A 16,986-nucleotide genomic window follows, 5' to 3' on the forward strand; every position below is an offset into this window, starting at 1 on the left:
ATTATTAAAATTACATGGCAATAATTGTATTGTAGTTACATTTGACATACTTTTAGAATAATTTTTAGTCAAATGTTATATGGCTAGTCCCTAAATTTAATCGATATTTGTTCAAGTTTTACTTTTTATTGTTAAATTAATTAATTGCAGCCATTTATTCAATTTTTATTTATTCAACGATTAGGTGAAGTCAATATTTTGTGAAATTTATTTTGGCCGGTGGCTTAGAGGTAAAATGATCTTTCGTTAAGTTTTATCTCTCTCCATTTAAAGAGGATATGTATATATAAATATATTAAAATAATAGTCGATATATGTACTATCAGTAAACAACCGAAAACTATAGTGTTCTATGATACGCAAACTTACGATACTGATTTGTATCAGCCTCAAACATCCATCGATGAACAGTATTATTATCGGATGAGATCAATTCTGGCCGAGAGATTAAAAAAAAACACGGAAATTATTAAAAGGACAAATAACCGGAATTCTGCACTGATCGACAAATACGTGTGATAATAACATCTACCTATCAAAGTTTTGACTGGTTATTCATGGTCTAGAGAGGATTGTTGACAATACTGCATGTGCAGTAGCAAACACGTGTTGGCCCATATGGCCGGACGCACGTATCAGCCACGGCTACTACATCGGTAGTACTGGCAATGAAGAGGATATGCATCTTTTATGGAGGGATGATCAATTCTTGTGTTAGTCATATTTCATGATTTATATGTAACTAGAGTTTCGACCTAAAATTTAATTTTGTCAAGTATACATATATAATGTTATTAGCTTTATAATAGATTCTTCGCTAACTATTTGAATATAGTGATAATCGAGGGACAAACCCTAAAATCAAAATAGTTTCCCCCCGGCCGTAACGGGCTTGGACGAAAATGACTTCTGATTATGGGCCAGGCTGCAGTACGCATGAGCCTGTGAACACCAAAGTGACTGTTGAATTGTCTAATGTCTAAATTAGTGCTATCATAGCTATAGCTAATTAGCTATACTCCAAAGTCGCGAGCAGTATCAGTTTTTTTTTTAGAACTAGAATATGTATTCTTGAACCATTAATTGTCCACAAATACGAACTGAACAGTACACCAAGTTTCTGGGCATGAATCAGACATCCAACCGGCCGACAGTGACCTACTGCCAAATATGATGCAAAATTCGACAGCAATTCACAGAAAACGCTGATCCACAGAAATGCGATAGTAATTCACAGAAATATGGATGCTTTGCTGAATGCTTCTCAATTCAGTGGAGCTGTGCAGTGGTTACTGTTCACTCCTGCCAAAAAGGATGAGAAATTCACAGCATCTACAGCTTGACCTTAATAATTAAGGAAATGGTAATTTTACCATTCTTAAGAAGGCATCAAAAGATACCACATTTTCTAATATAAAATTTAGCACCTTTAAGTACTATATATGTATCGTGAGATACGAAAAATTTTAGTGTAAATTTTGATACCTTGAAATACTTTCTCAAATACTACAAAAAATTCTCTTAAAGAAAATAACAAGAGAAGTATGAACGACAAAAACTAAAATTGGACCACTGGATTGGATTGATTGATCTCAATTCTGAAAGATCACGTGGAAAATATTGTCCGATAGAGAATTATGAGATGGAGGTGAGATTGTAAAGCATTCGGAGCATACTGTATCATACTACCTTAAATTGTGTCAATAAAGAGGGAATTCTTGCAGACTAGAACTTGAACAAAAATGTCACCAGCATAAAAGAGTATCTGACGCCAGAAATCTCAATTCCCATAAATCAATCTGGAACCGCTATGCCTCAGTTCTTCCGAGCAACAGCAGCAGCTATCCCAACCAGCAGTCCAACAGCTGTTGTGGCTATACCTATGCCAATCACACCATCTGCATAAATCAAACTTGTCAGTCGCTCGGATGAAGGTTAATTACTTCTCATTAATTTTATTGCTAATACTTCCATTGTTCCATGGAAATTAAACAATTTAGTCCTTACTTTACGCCACTTCAAAATATACAACTCAAGATAGGTTTCAAATTAACACTATCGAATGGAAGAAGGCTGAAAGCCTGAAAAGTTAGACTAAAGCAAAAATGATACTACTATCATTTGTTTCACAAAAAAAAAAGAAGTGGTATCACTTGATTTGTCATGTAAAAATAATTAAAAAATATGCAACAGTTTTACAATTCCTATAAACATTTCAGATAAAACTAGTCGTTTAAAGTTAAACGTCGAAGACCGCATTACTCTCCAAAATACCCTATATCCTTGAACAGAAGGACCATAAAAGAACAATGGTACAATGCATTTGCATTGTTGGGTTTAATTATCTCACCTTTAGCAATTTTATCTTCAACTGTCTTCTTCAAAGACAGGGCCTGCCCCCAGCCAGGTTGAATCTGAATATAGGTGGCAACTGCGGATATTAGATAATGGCAAGATGACTACTGTATGTGAGATGCTAAACAAACATTAGCCCGGCCCCATTGGGACAGATTATAATTAAGAAGCTTTTGGCCTTAACAAAAAAAAGATATCTAATCTCCTGCATAATACCTTGGTTTCTGTTCGGAACAGAACAAGATTAGCACCACCCCAACAGATGTTCAGGTTGCTAAACTGGTATATGCATATCTACTTAGTAAGACGTTTAGGCTTATTTCTTTTCATACTATTTATTGTATTATTATTTAAACGGATTATTTACTCCACGCTTTAAAAAAGACATTTTTCTAAAAAAAAAATCTTCTAATGTAATACTTGTACCACTTGTTTTAAGTTATTTGTTTATTTATCGAAATATTTGATCTATTTGTATAATTAAGTAGATAATCTGAAGTAGCCAATCTACTCAGTAACTCCAAAGCTGAGCCATAGGATCTCTTGAATTTACGAACAAGAACAGTTGGCATGAACAGATGACTTGTACGGTTAACGGCTACACGCTAAGACAAGCTTATTAACAATTAGATCATCCTTTGTATGACACATATTATCAACTATATCACTCTATCAGGATTCAGGAGCAAACCTCCAAACAGTGTTCAAGAAGCTGCCGGCTCCTGGGATAGTCACCATTCCTGTAATGCCCAACAGCCAGCAAGTAGAGCTTCTCCCTTGCCTCCAGTGGACTCTTGGAGCCACCCAAAGATGCTAGGAAGCAACACAAACACAAGAACAACATTTGTCAGAGTCTGGGTTAGATCATCACATGCCAAATTATTGTTTTGTTGTGTCATTGTGTGGTGGTTACATTGCACCTACCTTGGAGCATGGCGATCCCACGGTTGACATCGTCCGTGTTCCTCGAGTGGACGAGGGCCCAGGATAGCCTCATGATGCTCACGTTCTTGTGTTCTTCGGTTGCGGCCTCCGCGACCTCTCTCTCGACACCCTGATTAGATCAGACACAGCAAATCAACAATGATCTGGCCTTCACTTTTGTCTACTGATCAATTCAGGATAAGAACGAACCAACAGTGATCGATCTTGACTTAGTTTATTGGATCCTACTGCATTATTACTCTCTCCATCCTAAAATAAGTCTATATTTACTCTCTACCGTCTGTTACAAAGGAACTTTATTTTTTTCATGACCTATCTCGTCCATCTTTAGTCTCTACCAAATGTTACAAAATAACTTTACTTTTTCGCATGACCTATCTCAATTAGATTGATGAGTTTTGTTCTTTTAATACCCCTTACATTCCCATGCCTTCACACCAACCAAATAATGGAATAAAAAAAATTTATCAATGAGAAGTACTTTAGTCTTTTTTTACTATCTTAATTTGCATTTCTGTGATCAAAGATGAGTTATTTTAGATAGAGTTGTACTATCTATTACTATCTCCATACAAAAATATAAGAGAATTTCTCAATATATTTTGAGGCGGAGATAGTATGAAACATAGTATTTTCTATCAACTATTGAATGGCAACACGCAAGAGGCAACAGGAAGTGGCAGAGCCAAAAAAAAAATTGCAAGCCTTGAGCTAAATTTGACAATTTTACTTGGTATGTTTGGTTAGCTACCATGCTGTAATGTTGGCAATGTCAAAACCTACGTGGATTTTTTGGTAGTGTTAAAAATTTATCAATATATATGTTATTATTGGCATATTTCGGTAGTAAAACCAAACACTATCTAGAGTACTATTTAAAGTGCCAATAATAATTTGATAGAGCACATTTTAGCTTCAAACAATAAGGCCCTATATATTTTCAAAATTTCCATACAATCTCAAAAGAATTTAGGCTGAGTTCGTTCGTGTGAGTTTTCAACTCACTCTCCTCGTTTTTTGCGCGCATGTTTTTCATACTGCTAATCGGTGTGTTTTTTTTAAAAAAATTCTATACGAAAGTTGCTTAAAAAACATATTGATCTATTTTCTAAAATATAATTAACTAATATTTAATTAATCACATACTAATGGATTGCTTTATTTTTCGTACGGGAAGGATTTGCTCCCAACTACAGGTAAGGAACACAGCCTCAGATAGGTTCACAAGCCTAAATTATCCCGAGATCGTGACTCCGCCCCTGGCGACAGGGAGAGTATCGAAAGGAAGGGACAAGGGTAAAGGGTTGGCGTGCGAGTGGTTTACGTACAGCGATGATGTCGCGGCCGCACCACGGGACGTTGTCGCCGCCGGAGAAGAAGGCGCCATGGCGCCGACGAGCCTCCCGATCTTGGCCTCCATGGCCGCCGATCGCCTTGATCGATGGGGAAGAAAACGGCTCGGCTTCGCTCGCAGCCTGGACGGGGGAGAGGTCGTGGGCTCGTGGACGGAACACGACACCCCCCACATTGTCTGAAGTGGGCCAACCGGGCTGGGCCTGAGGGGTCACTTTGGCGTGACGCTAAGCCCACGATGCAAGTAACAAAGTTGAGTGTACTACTAGCCCATGTCCGTGCAGATTGAAAAAAAGTTTAAGTGACAGTAATTAGGAGGACCCCCCAGGTGTTAGCCACAATATTAGAGATAATTATTTTTGATAATGAAAATGTTTTATGTACTGGCTTCTGTCATTAGTCACACATATTATTAAGGTATGACTTTTGACTTTTACACCAACTAATTAAGCATACATGAAGCCTCTCACCAACTAAGCATAATAAAGAAATAAGTAAATTTCACAAAACTACACATATTTTAGCTAAATTATCAAAAAATACAGATTTAATTTAGTGTATCATAAAATTATGTATTTAGTATTAAATTTATCATGGAATTATATATATTTAAATTAGTGTATTATAAAACTACATACTCTATCTTTAATATAAAACTATCACAAAACTACATGTGTAGCATCAATTTAGTCATAAAACTATAACTTTTGTAGCTTTAATATAATAGTAGTGCTATGAATTTAAACGCTATAATATGTGGTTTTGTGATAACTTCAATACTAAATGTATAGTTTGTGATAGTTGGCTTTAAATTTGTGGTTTTGTGATATACCACTTTAAATCTATAATTTTACGATTATTTGGTTAAAGTATCAGTAGTTTTGTGAAATTTACTGTAAAGAAATAATAACTTTCAGCATCAGCATCAACTAAGAATAAACACATCTATATTTATAGGCATTGCTATTTAACCATGACAAGTGAAGTCATGCACCCATGACTCCAGACTATCACCACACCAATGTTTTTTATTAAGATAAATGGTAAAACATGTGTGTAAAAGTTAGTGGTGTCATCTATTTAGAAACGGAGGTAGTAGATTTTTTTTTCGCTCCTGTGTTTTTTATATACACTGAAAAATTGATATTCCCATAATGGAATACAATGAAATTATTTTCTCTTTTTTTATATATACCATCATCCTTTTTAGGCCAACTTGTTAGGTGTCTTTAACCTTGCCATTTTATTAAAAGTAAATAGCAATATAACTGAAGTAACTATTAGTAAAAAAAATGCCAATGTTAAATTTCTCAGATAATAATATGGCTGTAAAGCCATAATTTTCAGTCATGCTCATGAGTGACCATGTTACCACTTAAAATAATTAGCATGTGTTGTCTTGTCCTAAAAAGCTGACTTTAACCTCCAAAGAAAAAAAAAGAAAGCTGACTTTAAGCGTTTTAGTGTCCACTTGCCAATAATAGCTAGCTTGTTAAGTACTCATGCGCGTAATTAGGGTGAAGGGTTGTCCAATTAAACTTCCCTTTGCTTGAGATGCAAAAAATCGTCCATGAAAAAGAAAAACCATGATCAATGTTTTTTGTTGATCTGGAAGAGTTTTAGCTGTTGGGTACACTGATCTTAGTCAGCTGTTTGTCTCATATGATGCTATTAGCTTCCTTTATGAGTAAAGCGAAGTCGAGTCTGTAAACTCTGCTGCTTTCTAAAAAAAGGTGATCTACCTGTTCTCTTTTTTTAAAAAAAAAATCGATGAACAATATGAATTAATGAATGCAACTTACATATATCATAGGTAGTGGAGTACATATATATCCTCCTCTTCTGATTGATAATTAAATGGTACGGTCGTCTCCTTTACAAACCTATGCAAAAGGATTTCTGGCCAGGTCGCAATCGACTTTTGGGACGCTCGATACTCGATCCTTTCCGGGGCCTGCAGGATACGGACAGATTAACAGCACGGTCAGTTATTTTGTTTTTTCCATTTAAGCGCAGTTCATCAGGCGAATTGGAACATAGTACACCAAGTGGGGTAACTGAAAGTGTGAATTCCTTTTGATCAGCTCGTGCTATAGGCTCTGTTGTAGTCCGTTGACTTTTTTGTCTAACGTTTGACCATTCGTTTTATTCAAAAAATATTTTATTATTCTTGATTCGCCATTAAATATTCGTTAAGCATGACATAAATATTTTTATATCTACACAAAAATTTTGAATAAAACGAATGGTTAAACATTGGTCGAAAAGTCAACGGCGTCATACATTAAAATACGGAGGGAGTACTTAGAAATTTACAGTGCAAACTTTAAAATCTACTGTGCGCACGTGCAATATAAGATTCATAGTGTAACTTGCATGTTAAAAAAATTGACAGTTATTTAGTGACAAATATGGCACTGTAAATATGGAGTACATCCGTTCCAAAATAGCATTTCCACGCAGATTTATTTTGAAATATGCACATAAATGATTTTATTTAATTTGAAATACATGTACTCCTCTGTTTCACAATATAAGTCGTTTGATTTTTTTCTTAGCCCAGAACCTGAAATATATATTATATTTCTCCCTTTTTAAATATATGACATAATTATAACTTTTAGACATGGCAATGTTTCCACCATTTGTCTTTACTAAAGAAGGTATGTAAGTATTTATCTTGCTTTGTTGTAACTTGCTATACCTTTCTCATATCTTCACTATATTATTTTTTATTTTTAATTAGTAAGACGAATGATCAAACATCACACGCTTAAAAGTCAATGATGCTCATATTTAAAAACAGAGCGAGTATATTCTTAAAGCCGTACAAGGCATATGTATCTCATCACTCATCAAAAGATGCTCCCCCAACCAATTAAGGCAAAAGTAGTACCAATGAATTAGTACTCCTCCATCCTAAAATATAAGTATTTTTAGTTATAAATCTGGATAAATGTATGTCTAGATTTATAGCTAAAAGTTGTTATATTTTGGGACGAAGCTAGCATGAGATATAAACAGTGGATTACACTAGCTATACTATGCTGCATCAATTACATATGCACCAACGATCGATTAATTAATAATTAACCACCCGCCGGCAATGGTGCTGAGAGATTAGCTTTATATGTAGGAGTAGAGCGTTTAGCTGCGGGGCAGTACAGCTTTGCCCTTGTCTTGCCCTAGCTAGCTTCATCTTTCAATTAATAATAATAATTAATATTGGTTGGTGACACACATGCATAAGTGAATAGTGATCACTGATGTTCACGTATGCGGATGAATTTAAGAGATTGAAATGACCAATAGAGTCGAAAAAAGAAAATCAAATAGTGATCTAATAATATGGACCTCATGAGTCATGTCATTAGTGCATGCATGCGTATGCAAAGTTGCAAAGTCCATTTGTACGTTCTAATTAACTAACCCGGCCATGAAGCATGCATCCTTTGATCGATCTTGTTTAGATACGGCTATTATTGTCTTATTGTTATTGAGTAGCTAGGTATACATACAAACCAAAGTTTTTTGCGTCTTTCAAGCTTAATTACCAACGACTTTCCAGAGATAGCTGTTGCCACGACGGATATATTTTAGTCCATAATTAATGAAAGAATAAATAAAAGGGATTTAATTTGCTAGATTTTAATACGCCTGAAAAATTATAGTTTTCAGTCACCTAATTAAAACACGTTGCTAAGCTCATAATTGAAAGTCTATGCAATGTGCAATTTTTGTACAATATAACTGTACTTTAAAGTTATATTGTCACATTAATGTATAGGATTTTATGTTTTTTATCTGATTTTCAATACTTTTACATGTTATTGTTTATTTTTTAATTTCAAATTAATTTCATGTTTAGGTTACTGTAATTTACTGTTTAATTTTTGTCTAAGAAAAAACTTACTTTGTTTTGAATAATTAATAGTGGAGATAATGAGAATCATTGGATTCCCATTGAGGGGGTGAGAAAAGTGACATCTAGATTCTAGACATTACCAAAATAAAATTAACTATAGCTGATTTTCATATACATTTTTTATATTAGGACCGGAGCACCGGTTTATGTTGAAAAGTGATTTTTCTGAAAAGAAATATATGGAGAACAATATTTAATTTCCTTTTCCCCGTAAATACAATATGATAATATTTTATATATCAATCGAGATAAAATGTACTCGCTCCGTTTAAGGTTGTGACTTTGGTCAAAGTCAAACTTGAAGAAGTTTGACTCAGTTTATAGACAAATATAATAATATGCATTACCGAATTAGTTTATTAAATTAATAAATAAATATATTCTTATAATAATTTTTTTAGGTAAAAAATGTTACTATTTTTTCTATAAACTTGGTCAAACTTAAAGCAATTTAAATTTGAACTTGACCAAAGTTAAAACATTCCGTGCAAGGACACGACTAATTAACTCAGGATGATGCAGGTCGTAACGCCAACTCACTGTTTTGACCGATTTAATCTTCATACGAGCTAGCAATGTGATATATATAAACACATACATATATGTTGCAATAATGCTAATTTAACTTGCTAGCTACTACGTATAAGTACGTACTTTTCTATATATCTGTATCGACGGCGGCTTGAAGATATGCTAACAATTAATAATTAGTTCACGGGATAAACTGGTAATTAAAGATATACTAGTACAACTAACCAACTTTACACACCAACAACGTATGTATATGGTAGCTAGCTAAGGTTCGTACCAGACGGCGCGTATATATTTGTACGTATGAGTATTTATGGGTATTATATACTGTGTATTCGTCGGTACGTACGTGTGCATGTAACAGATTCACATGCATGTACTCTTATTACGTATGTGAATCTAGACGTTGTACGTGATTACGTATGTACATGTAGTATATTTATGGTCAAGGTTAGGTATACGTACGTAGCAGGTCCAGCTAGCTACATCAACTCACCACCGACATATATTATTATGACGTTCACTGTACACACTAATTTGTGCCTCGGAAAGAGTAAGCTAACTTTTTCCGTTCTTAAATACAGGAAGTTACATAATTCAAATTTTATATGCAATATAAGTATTTAATTTATGGGACATTTGTCAATTGGTTGTACACCCGTCTATGGTATTTGTAAAGTAAAGGGATCATTGTACGCAAGTATACGTCAGATTATATGGTAAAGAACATGAAGAAGATGAAAGATAAAGGATTTTTATACTGGTTTCAATTCAGACCCCCGATATGAGTAATAGCTCTAATTCAGTTTATGAGTATACCAATCGAATAAACCATTTTGATTATAAAGGAGAGCAAGTTAGCTAATCTAATGAGGATCTACCGAGAACTATCCGATGACTTAATTTGGAGTTGATGGCTAGCGATTGTCTTCCTCCTAGATGTCTATCTCAATGTGCTTGTGGCTATGATTTATGATTCGGTGTCCTCCCCTCTTAGGGGAGTATTGTATTTATATAGATAGACAACTTATTCTTTAATTAGAATTTGAATACAGGCAAATAAGACCTAGGACACAGGCAAATAAGACCTTGCCTTCATAGGATCGAGCTCCGACGCAAGCAAAATTGGCAATCGTCACAATGTGATTTAGATAGAGGAAAACCGTTGGGAGAAATTATATCGATGCCATGATAGCTAGTTGTGTATTGCCGATAGGCTAGACTATATATATGGGACTGGTACGGTATCTTGAAAGAGCTAGGAAAGAGATGCCAGAGAGTTGGGTCTCTTTGATTTGGCCAGTGATTTGTTGGTACATGAGGCAAAACCCCTGGCACCAGCCTATTTATGGTTATCAGGTTTTGGCTAGCTACAACTTAATTAAAAATGTTTATGTTTATGTTTAGAAAGAAGGGAGTAACTTTGTTTGATATTATAAATCGTTTTGAATTTGAATTTTATGTTTTTTTAAGTTTCATCAAGCTTACAAAAAAATACAATAACATTTACAAAATAAACATATTATCGAAATATGCTCAATGTTATATTTACTAAAACTAATTTGATGTTATAGGTGTTGTGAGATCTTTCTATAAACTTCATTAAGAAACATTTGAAAAAAAGGATCAAAACGGTTCTAATATGAATGAATGAATAGAGGGGTACGGCACGTGCTCTGTATATACCGTTACTACGCCTCGTACGATTCTGACCGGGTACTACCATTATTGGTGATTAATTATTGGTGCAAATTAACCATTGGCTATGCAGGCATATGGCTAGCTGCTGTAACTAATTCTCGATCGATCATTCGATCTGCCAAATCGGTGTCCTCCTGAATTAATCTCAAATCTGGAGGTGAAAAGATAATTAATCAATTCCTCTTTTATGTTGTCGACTGCATGTGAGCGAATGAAGTTCAGCAGCTAGCTAATGCAGTTCTCCTGACTTGCAAGTCACAGGAAAGCAAATGCCTACAGTTGAGAAAAGCACAAAGCTGATATCTACAGTACACAGATGCTACAGTTTAATGGACGGATGATTTCTGCATTAGTACGTCTTAATTGCAACTGTCGGTCAACTGCTCCATCGATCGATCTCTCTTGCTGTTCCTGCATGTGCATGCGTGTATGAGTACGTACGTACAGCTAGACTGGTAGCTTAATTTGATTGTATAAACTGACGATTTTAGTTTGTTATCATTTTCAACCTTATTATCATGGCATAAGCCGGTCTGGCTGATTGTACCATGTAACTATAACTCTATTTTTCTAATATATTGATGTGTAATTCTTTTGCGCGTTTGTGAAAAATTTTCAACCTTATTTATCAAATTTTACTAATGCTAAATTTTGATATGGCAATAAACTAAACACACTTCAACCGCTACTATCGCACCTTACCAATTTTTAGCGGATTTAAAGGTTCTCTCTCAAAACTCCACTAAACTTTGGTAAAAGCTAGCATCAAACCAAACAAAACTAATACTATCAAAAGTATTGTTGATTTGATAACAAAATGAACAAGCTGCTTTAAATTTATTCCTCAGGTTCTTAGTACACTGTACACCTGGATCTCTCGATCGATCCCATACACCAGTACACTGTAGATTGCTCTCGCCTTAATTAATTAATTTCTAGATCTCAAGAGGGCAACAGACCCCCTGGCAAGGACAGATCGAAAAACATCGCTCGCCTAACCATTCAATTCTCACTGAAAAAGCTTAATATATTAGGAGTAGTAAGCTAGCGTGTGAGGAAGATTCATACCCATATATCATCTTAATTAGCCTTTGTGATTTAGCTTAATCACATTGCTATGGCACAACCACTCGCCCACTTAACTCTTCATTACTACGCTAGCTACACGAGGAGAGTAGCTAGCTAGTACAGGCCCCAGCAAGCATAAATAGCAGCGTCCCCTGCTTCCTCTCCTCATCGTCCTCAGCTCATCATCTGCATGCAGTTCACTGCACACCACACAGCTTAGCTTGCTCAGCTTCACTGATCTTCTTAGCTGCAGCTACTTCACTTTGCATAGTTTGATCGAACTAATTAACTCACCAAGTTAGCTGTAATGGCCAAGCTGATCCTCGCCACCTTCGCCGTCGTGTTCATGGCGCTCGCCGCCACCTCCCTCGCCGGCGACCCGGACATGCTCCAGGACGTCTGCGTCGCCGACTACAAGTCCCTCAAAGGCCGTAAGTGTTGGACCATTATTGTTCATCGATTCATAAAATATGAATTGATCTATTTTTTTTAACGACCCGTACAAGACAGTGCGAAGATTCATATTGACGTATATATGTATGTCGTGCAGCGCTGCGGCTGAACGGGTTCCCGTGCAAGAGGATAGAGAACGTGACGGCGAACGACTTCTTCTTCGACGGGCTGATGAAGGCCGGGAACACGGGGAACTCGGTGGGGTCGGTGGTGACGGCGGCGAGCGTGGAGAGCCTGCCGGGGCTGAACACGATGGGGGTGTCCATGGCGCGTATCGACTACGCGCCATGGGGGCTGAACCCACCGCACACGCACCCCCGTGCCACCGAGATCATCTTCGTCGTCGAGGGCTCCCTCGACGTCGGCTTCGTCACCACCGCCAACAAGCTCTTCACCCGCACCGTCTGCAAGGGGGAGGTGTTCGTCTTCCCGCGGGGGCTCGTCCACTTCCAGAAGAACAACGGCAACACGCCGGCGTTCGCCATCGCCGCCTTGAACAGCCAGCTCCCCGGGACGCAGTCCATCGCCGCCGCGCTCTTCGGCGCCGCGCCGCCGCTGCCGTCGGACACGCTGGCCAGGGCGTTCCAGGTCGACGGCGGCATGGTCGAGTTCATCAAGTCCAAGTTCGTCCCGCCCAAATACTAGAATTGCATTGCATGCATGCATACTGCAGGAAGAACAAGATGGCAGCTGAGCTAGCTAGCCCTATCGCGATAATAATAATTAAGAGGACGTACGTACGTACCGTTAAAAAGTTTGTGATTTGATTGGCAGGATTTGTGTCAGTGTGTGTTTGTGTTTGTGAGTCGTTTGATTTGTAATTTTTATTTTTGTTTTTGAGTCGTCGTCGATCGATCGGGTCGTGTCTCGTACTACGTGTGTGTGGTACGTGGCCGGACCTGATCATTACTGTATTATTACTTCATGGTTTAGTACTACCACTGTTACTTCATTAATTTCTGTTCAATTTTCGCCATGCATGAGCTATACGTACCCTACCTACTATACGTACGTATACTGTGTCGTCAATGGTATAGGCGTACGTATGCATCTTTCTGTTCCAACAACAGTTTTGCGCCCCTTCACCCATTATTTGAACAGCTAGCTAAGATCGATTAATCCAAAAAAAAAGAAGTGAAACAATATATTAACATATATAATCCATATATTCTTGTCTCTTCATCTCTCTCCTTTAAATTTCATCGTTGTCCCTGCCGCTAGCTTCCTTCACCTTGTTGGCATCGGCGAGGCTTGACGACAAGTATATATATCCACCATCGCGCGATCTGTACTCCCAACGTCGTGCGACTAGCTTCTTCGTCGGCACCGGTTATCTATCACTACCACGGAAGGGATTATCAGATATAATGTAGTCGTCGATCGGAGAAACAATTTGAATTTGGTGAACCATTACCATCAATCAATGTGTTTTTGTCACTAGGGAATCGTCGCATGATCGATAAGGTATTTGAACCGCCATGTATACGTAGACGATATTCTTAATTAAGTATAAGTATTCTTTCAGTTTTTCGTAATGAGAACTATATATAAATGAAAAATGGCTTGGGAAAAGTAGAATCATCTCGATCTGATACTCCAAAGTTCTTAATAATTAACTAGTGGACTACTTCTATAGATGATAGTTACCCAGGAATGAAAAAATTGAAAATAAAAAATTATGCTATTTGGAGACTTGGAAATTAAGTTCTCGATCACCTGGATATATCTATCGTTATTACTTAAATTATTTTCTGGGTTAGAATAATTATTCTTCATTTTTTTTAAGTTCTCATGGTAGAAACAACAAGAGAAATGCCTTAGAAGTCTTCCGGCTAGCTTCACAAGGTGGTGGGTTAGTTGAGCTGGATTTGAAGCCTCACCCCTTCTATTTAAGATTATTCTCTAATATTCACTTTTTAATGACAGAACAACAGAAGACAAATGTACATGTATCTATGTTGAATAACAGAACAAAGTGACTAAAAAAACAGGATACACAAAACCTACAACACTAATATGGCTCTCTAATATAAGTCCACAATGTGTATACTAGAAAATCCTTTTTTCTTATGCCAACATACTCTACAGGAATAACTTCTGCTAGCTTGATATCTAGAAGTCCAAGTGATTTGCTTTTTCTTTAATGTTGCGAATTACCTTGTCGATTTGATTAAACAAGCTAGCTAGCGTACGTATATACGTACATTACAGTACACACTATAGCTAGCTAGTACGTAGTCAATTAGCTGCATGCGTACGTACTTGGCGTCAACCTCAGCAGTCTTGCGTTTACGCCAGCATCTGATTATCTGAACAGGAACACGTGCACAGTATACCGTGCAAGCTACAAGGCAAAATGCATCCATCTTGTACTATTACCTGGAGTCTGGGCATTACTCTCTCTCGCTCTCCATCTCTCTAATCCCCAATTACTCTCTCTTTCATGTGCATGCGTGCTAGTTTGCATAAAACAAAACGTGCATGCCTCCATTAACAATTAACATGAGGAGTTAATTACACTACTCTCACTCTCCCCCACACACAGTCACATCGACACATGAGATAATAGACTATATTCATCAAATTTCACTCGATTTGTACATTTTTATTGGTTGCATGGCCACAATTTTATCCATATATCCATTCCACTGTCACGACTCTATTAAGCTACTCGATCCACATATCTATAAATACCACCTCCCCTACCCCTAGCTTTTCATCAAGCCATAACTTTTTAGTCAAAAAAAAGTGATCATTGATCTAAACTACTTGCAGGTGACACACACGTACGTACTCACACAGCTAAGAGCTACAGATAGTACTCCAGTTCACTTAGCTACATCAATCAAGGAAAATTAAGCTTAGCAACAACCAGCTAGCTTCCATGGCGGCAAAGCTCCCCACTGTCGTCCTCCTCGCCTCCTTCGCCGCCGTCATCCTCTCCCTCGCCGCGCCGTTGCTCGCCGGTGACCCCGACATGCTCCAGGACATCTGCGTCGCCGACTACAAGTCGCTTCAAGGCCGTGAGTGACCAATGGTTTTAAGTGCAGCTATGGTTTTTCATGCTTTAACTTTGATCGTCCATCTTATTATTTTTTTTAAAAAAATAAAACAAAATACTATTCACATTTTATCATCTTATAAGAACAAAAATATTAATTATAAAATAAATAAATAAAATGAACGATTAAAGTTGATCACGAAAACTTATGGTTACACTTAAAATGAGACGGAGGGAGTAGCTTTCATACTGATCGATTTGAGATCTTATGGTGATCGACTGATCGATCGTGATCTTGTGTGTGCAGCGCTGAGGGTGAACGGGTTCCCGTGCAAGCCGGAGGCGAACGTGACGGCGGAGGACTTCTTCTTCCCGGGGCTGGGAAAGCCGGCCGACGTGTACTCCGGCAACCCGATGGGGTCGGCGGTGACGGCCGCGACGGTGGAGAGGATCCCGGGGCTGAACACGCTGGGCGTGTCCATGGCGCGCGTCGACTACGCGCCGTGGGGCGGCGCCAACCCGCCGCACTCCCACCCGCGCGCCACCGAGATCCTCTTCGTCGCCGACGGCCTCCTCGAGGTCGGCTTCGTCGTCGCCACGGCGGCGCCGGCGAGCAGCAGGCTCATCACCCGCGTCGTCCCCAAGGGCGGCGTCTTCGTCTTCCCCCGCGGCCTCCTCCACTACGAGCGGAGCGTCGGCGAGAAGCCCGCCGTGGCGATCTCAGCGTTCGACAGCCAGCTCCCCGGAACGCAGGCCGCCGCCGACGCGCTGTTCGGCTCGTCGTCGCCGGCGGTGCCCACCGACGTGCTGGCCCGCGCGTTCCAGGTCGACGGCGGCGTGGTCGAGAACATCAAGTCCAAGTTCCAGCACAAGTAGGGCGCCCGGAGTGTGCCGGCGTCGTGAACACGATCAAGCTAGCTAGTGGTACATGTACGTCCGTACGGTGCCTTACTAGCTACTCCCTCCCTCTGTTTCACGATGTAAGTATGGGAAATACTAGAATGACTTACATCGTGAAACGGAGAAAGTAGTAATAAAAAAAATGCGTACGTAATTGTGTGCCCTAATTTCTTATTTGGTGTACGGTTGTAATGGTGTATATACACACTCCAAATTATTTATTCAAACATGAATATGATACGTGCGCCGATTATATATACTACCTCTGTTTTCAAATACTTTTTACAGGATACTATTCATTTCTAATTTTGACCGCTCGTCCATTTTACTAAGAAAATCTATAGAAAATTTAAAACCATTCCATATTAACAAAGTATAATGCATCGTAAAATATTAGTCATGATCCAACCAATAAAATCGTCGATGGTCAAACTTAAATTTTTACTTAGTCAATCAATAGTGTCAAGTCATTTGAAACCGACTGTCAAAAAAAAAAGTCATTTGAAACCGAATATATGTTGTGGATGCGTCACGGCCCACCTATTTGTATACAGCCCACGGTTTATGGGCCGCCGAAGCAGTGCTCCCCCCACTCACCCCAAAGCCCACGGATTCCTCCCCCACACCTAAAAATATCGAAGCCCACTCCCCGAGTCCGGATCGCACAACACACCATCACCTCCCTCTATGACAGTGGGCCCCACCTAAACCTCGGCCCCACTGTCATAGGAAGAGATCCGATCTATCAGCGTGT

The 16,986-nt window shown here is 38.4% G+C and overlaps 2 protein-coding genes and 1 pseudogene across 2 annotated transcripts; 2 read left to right on the forward strand and 1 right to left on the reverse strand.

The window, feature by feature from the left end:
* Window positions 1-1,572: 1,572 nt before the first annotated feature.
* On the reverse strand, window positions 1,573-4,720 carry LOC127760495 (mitochondrial fission 1 protein A-like; annotated as a pseudogene).
* A 7,337-nt stretch (window positions 4,721-12,057) lies between these two features.
* On the forward strand, window positions 12,058-13,096 carry LOC127753844 (germin-like protein 1-3). Its single transcript, XM_052279295.1, has 2 exons — window positions 12,058-12,309; window positions 12,429-13,096. Exons 1-2 carry the CDS (start codon window positions 12,186-12,188, stop codon window positions 12,974-12,976), a joined length of 672 nt encoding a protein of 223 aa, XP_052135255.1. The 5' UTR covers window positions 12,058-12,185; the 3' UTR covers window positions 12,977-13,096.
* A 1,970-nt stretch (window positions 13,097-15,066) lies between these two features.
* Window positions 15,067-16,491, forward strand: LOC127759894 (germin-like protein 1-4). The gene is made up of 2 exons (XM_052284112.1): window positions 15,067-15,354; window positions 15,640-16,491. Exons 1-2 carry the CDS (start codon window positions 15,216-15,218, stop codon window positions 16,206-16,208), a joined length of 708 nt encoding a protein of 235 aa, XP_052140072.1. The 5' UTR covers window positions 15,067-15,215; the 3' UTR covers window positions 16,209-16,491.
* Window positions 16,492-16,986: the final 495 nt, after the last annotated feature.

This window comes from Oryza glaberrima, chromosome 1 (genome assembly GCF_000147395.1).
Source record: "Oryza glaberrima chromosome 1, OglaRS2, whole genome shotgun sequence".
Classification (NCBI taxonomy): Eukaryota; Viridiplantae; Streptophyta; class Magnoliopsida; order Poales; family Poaceae; genus Oryza; species Oryza glaberrima.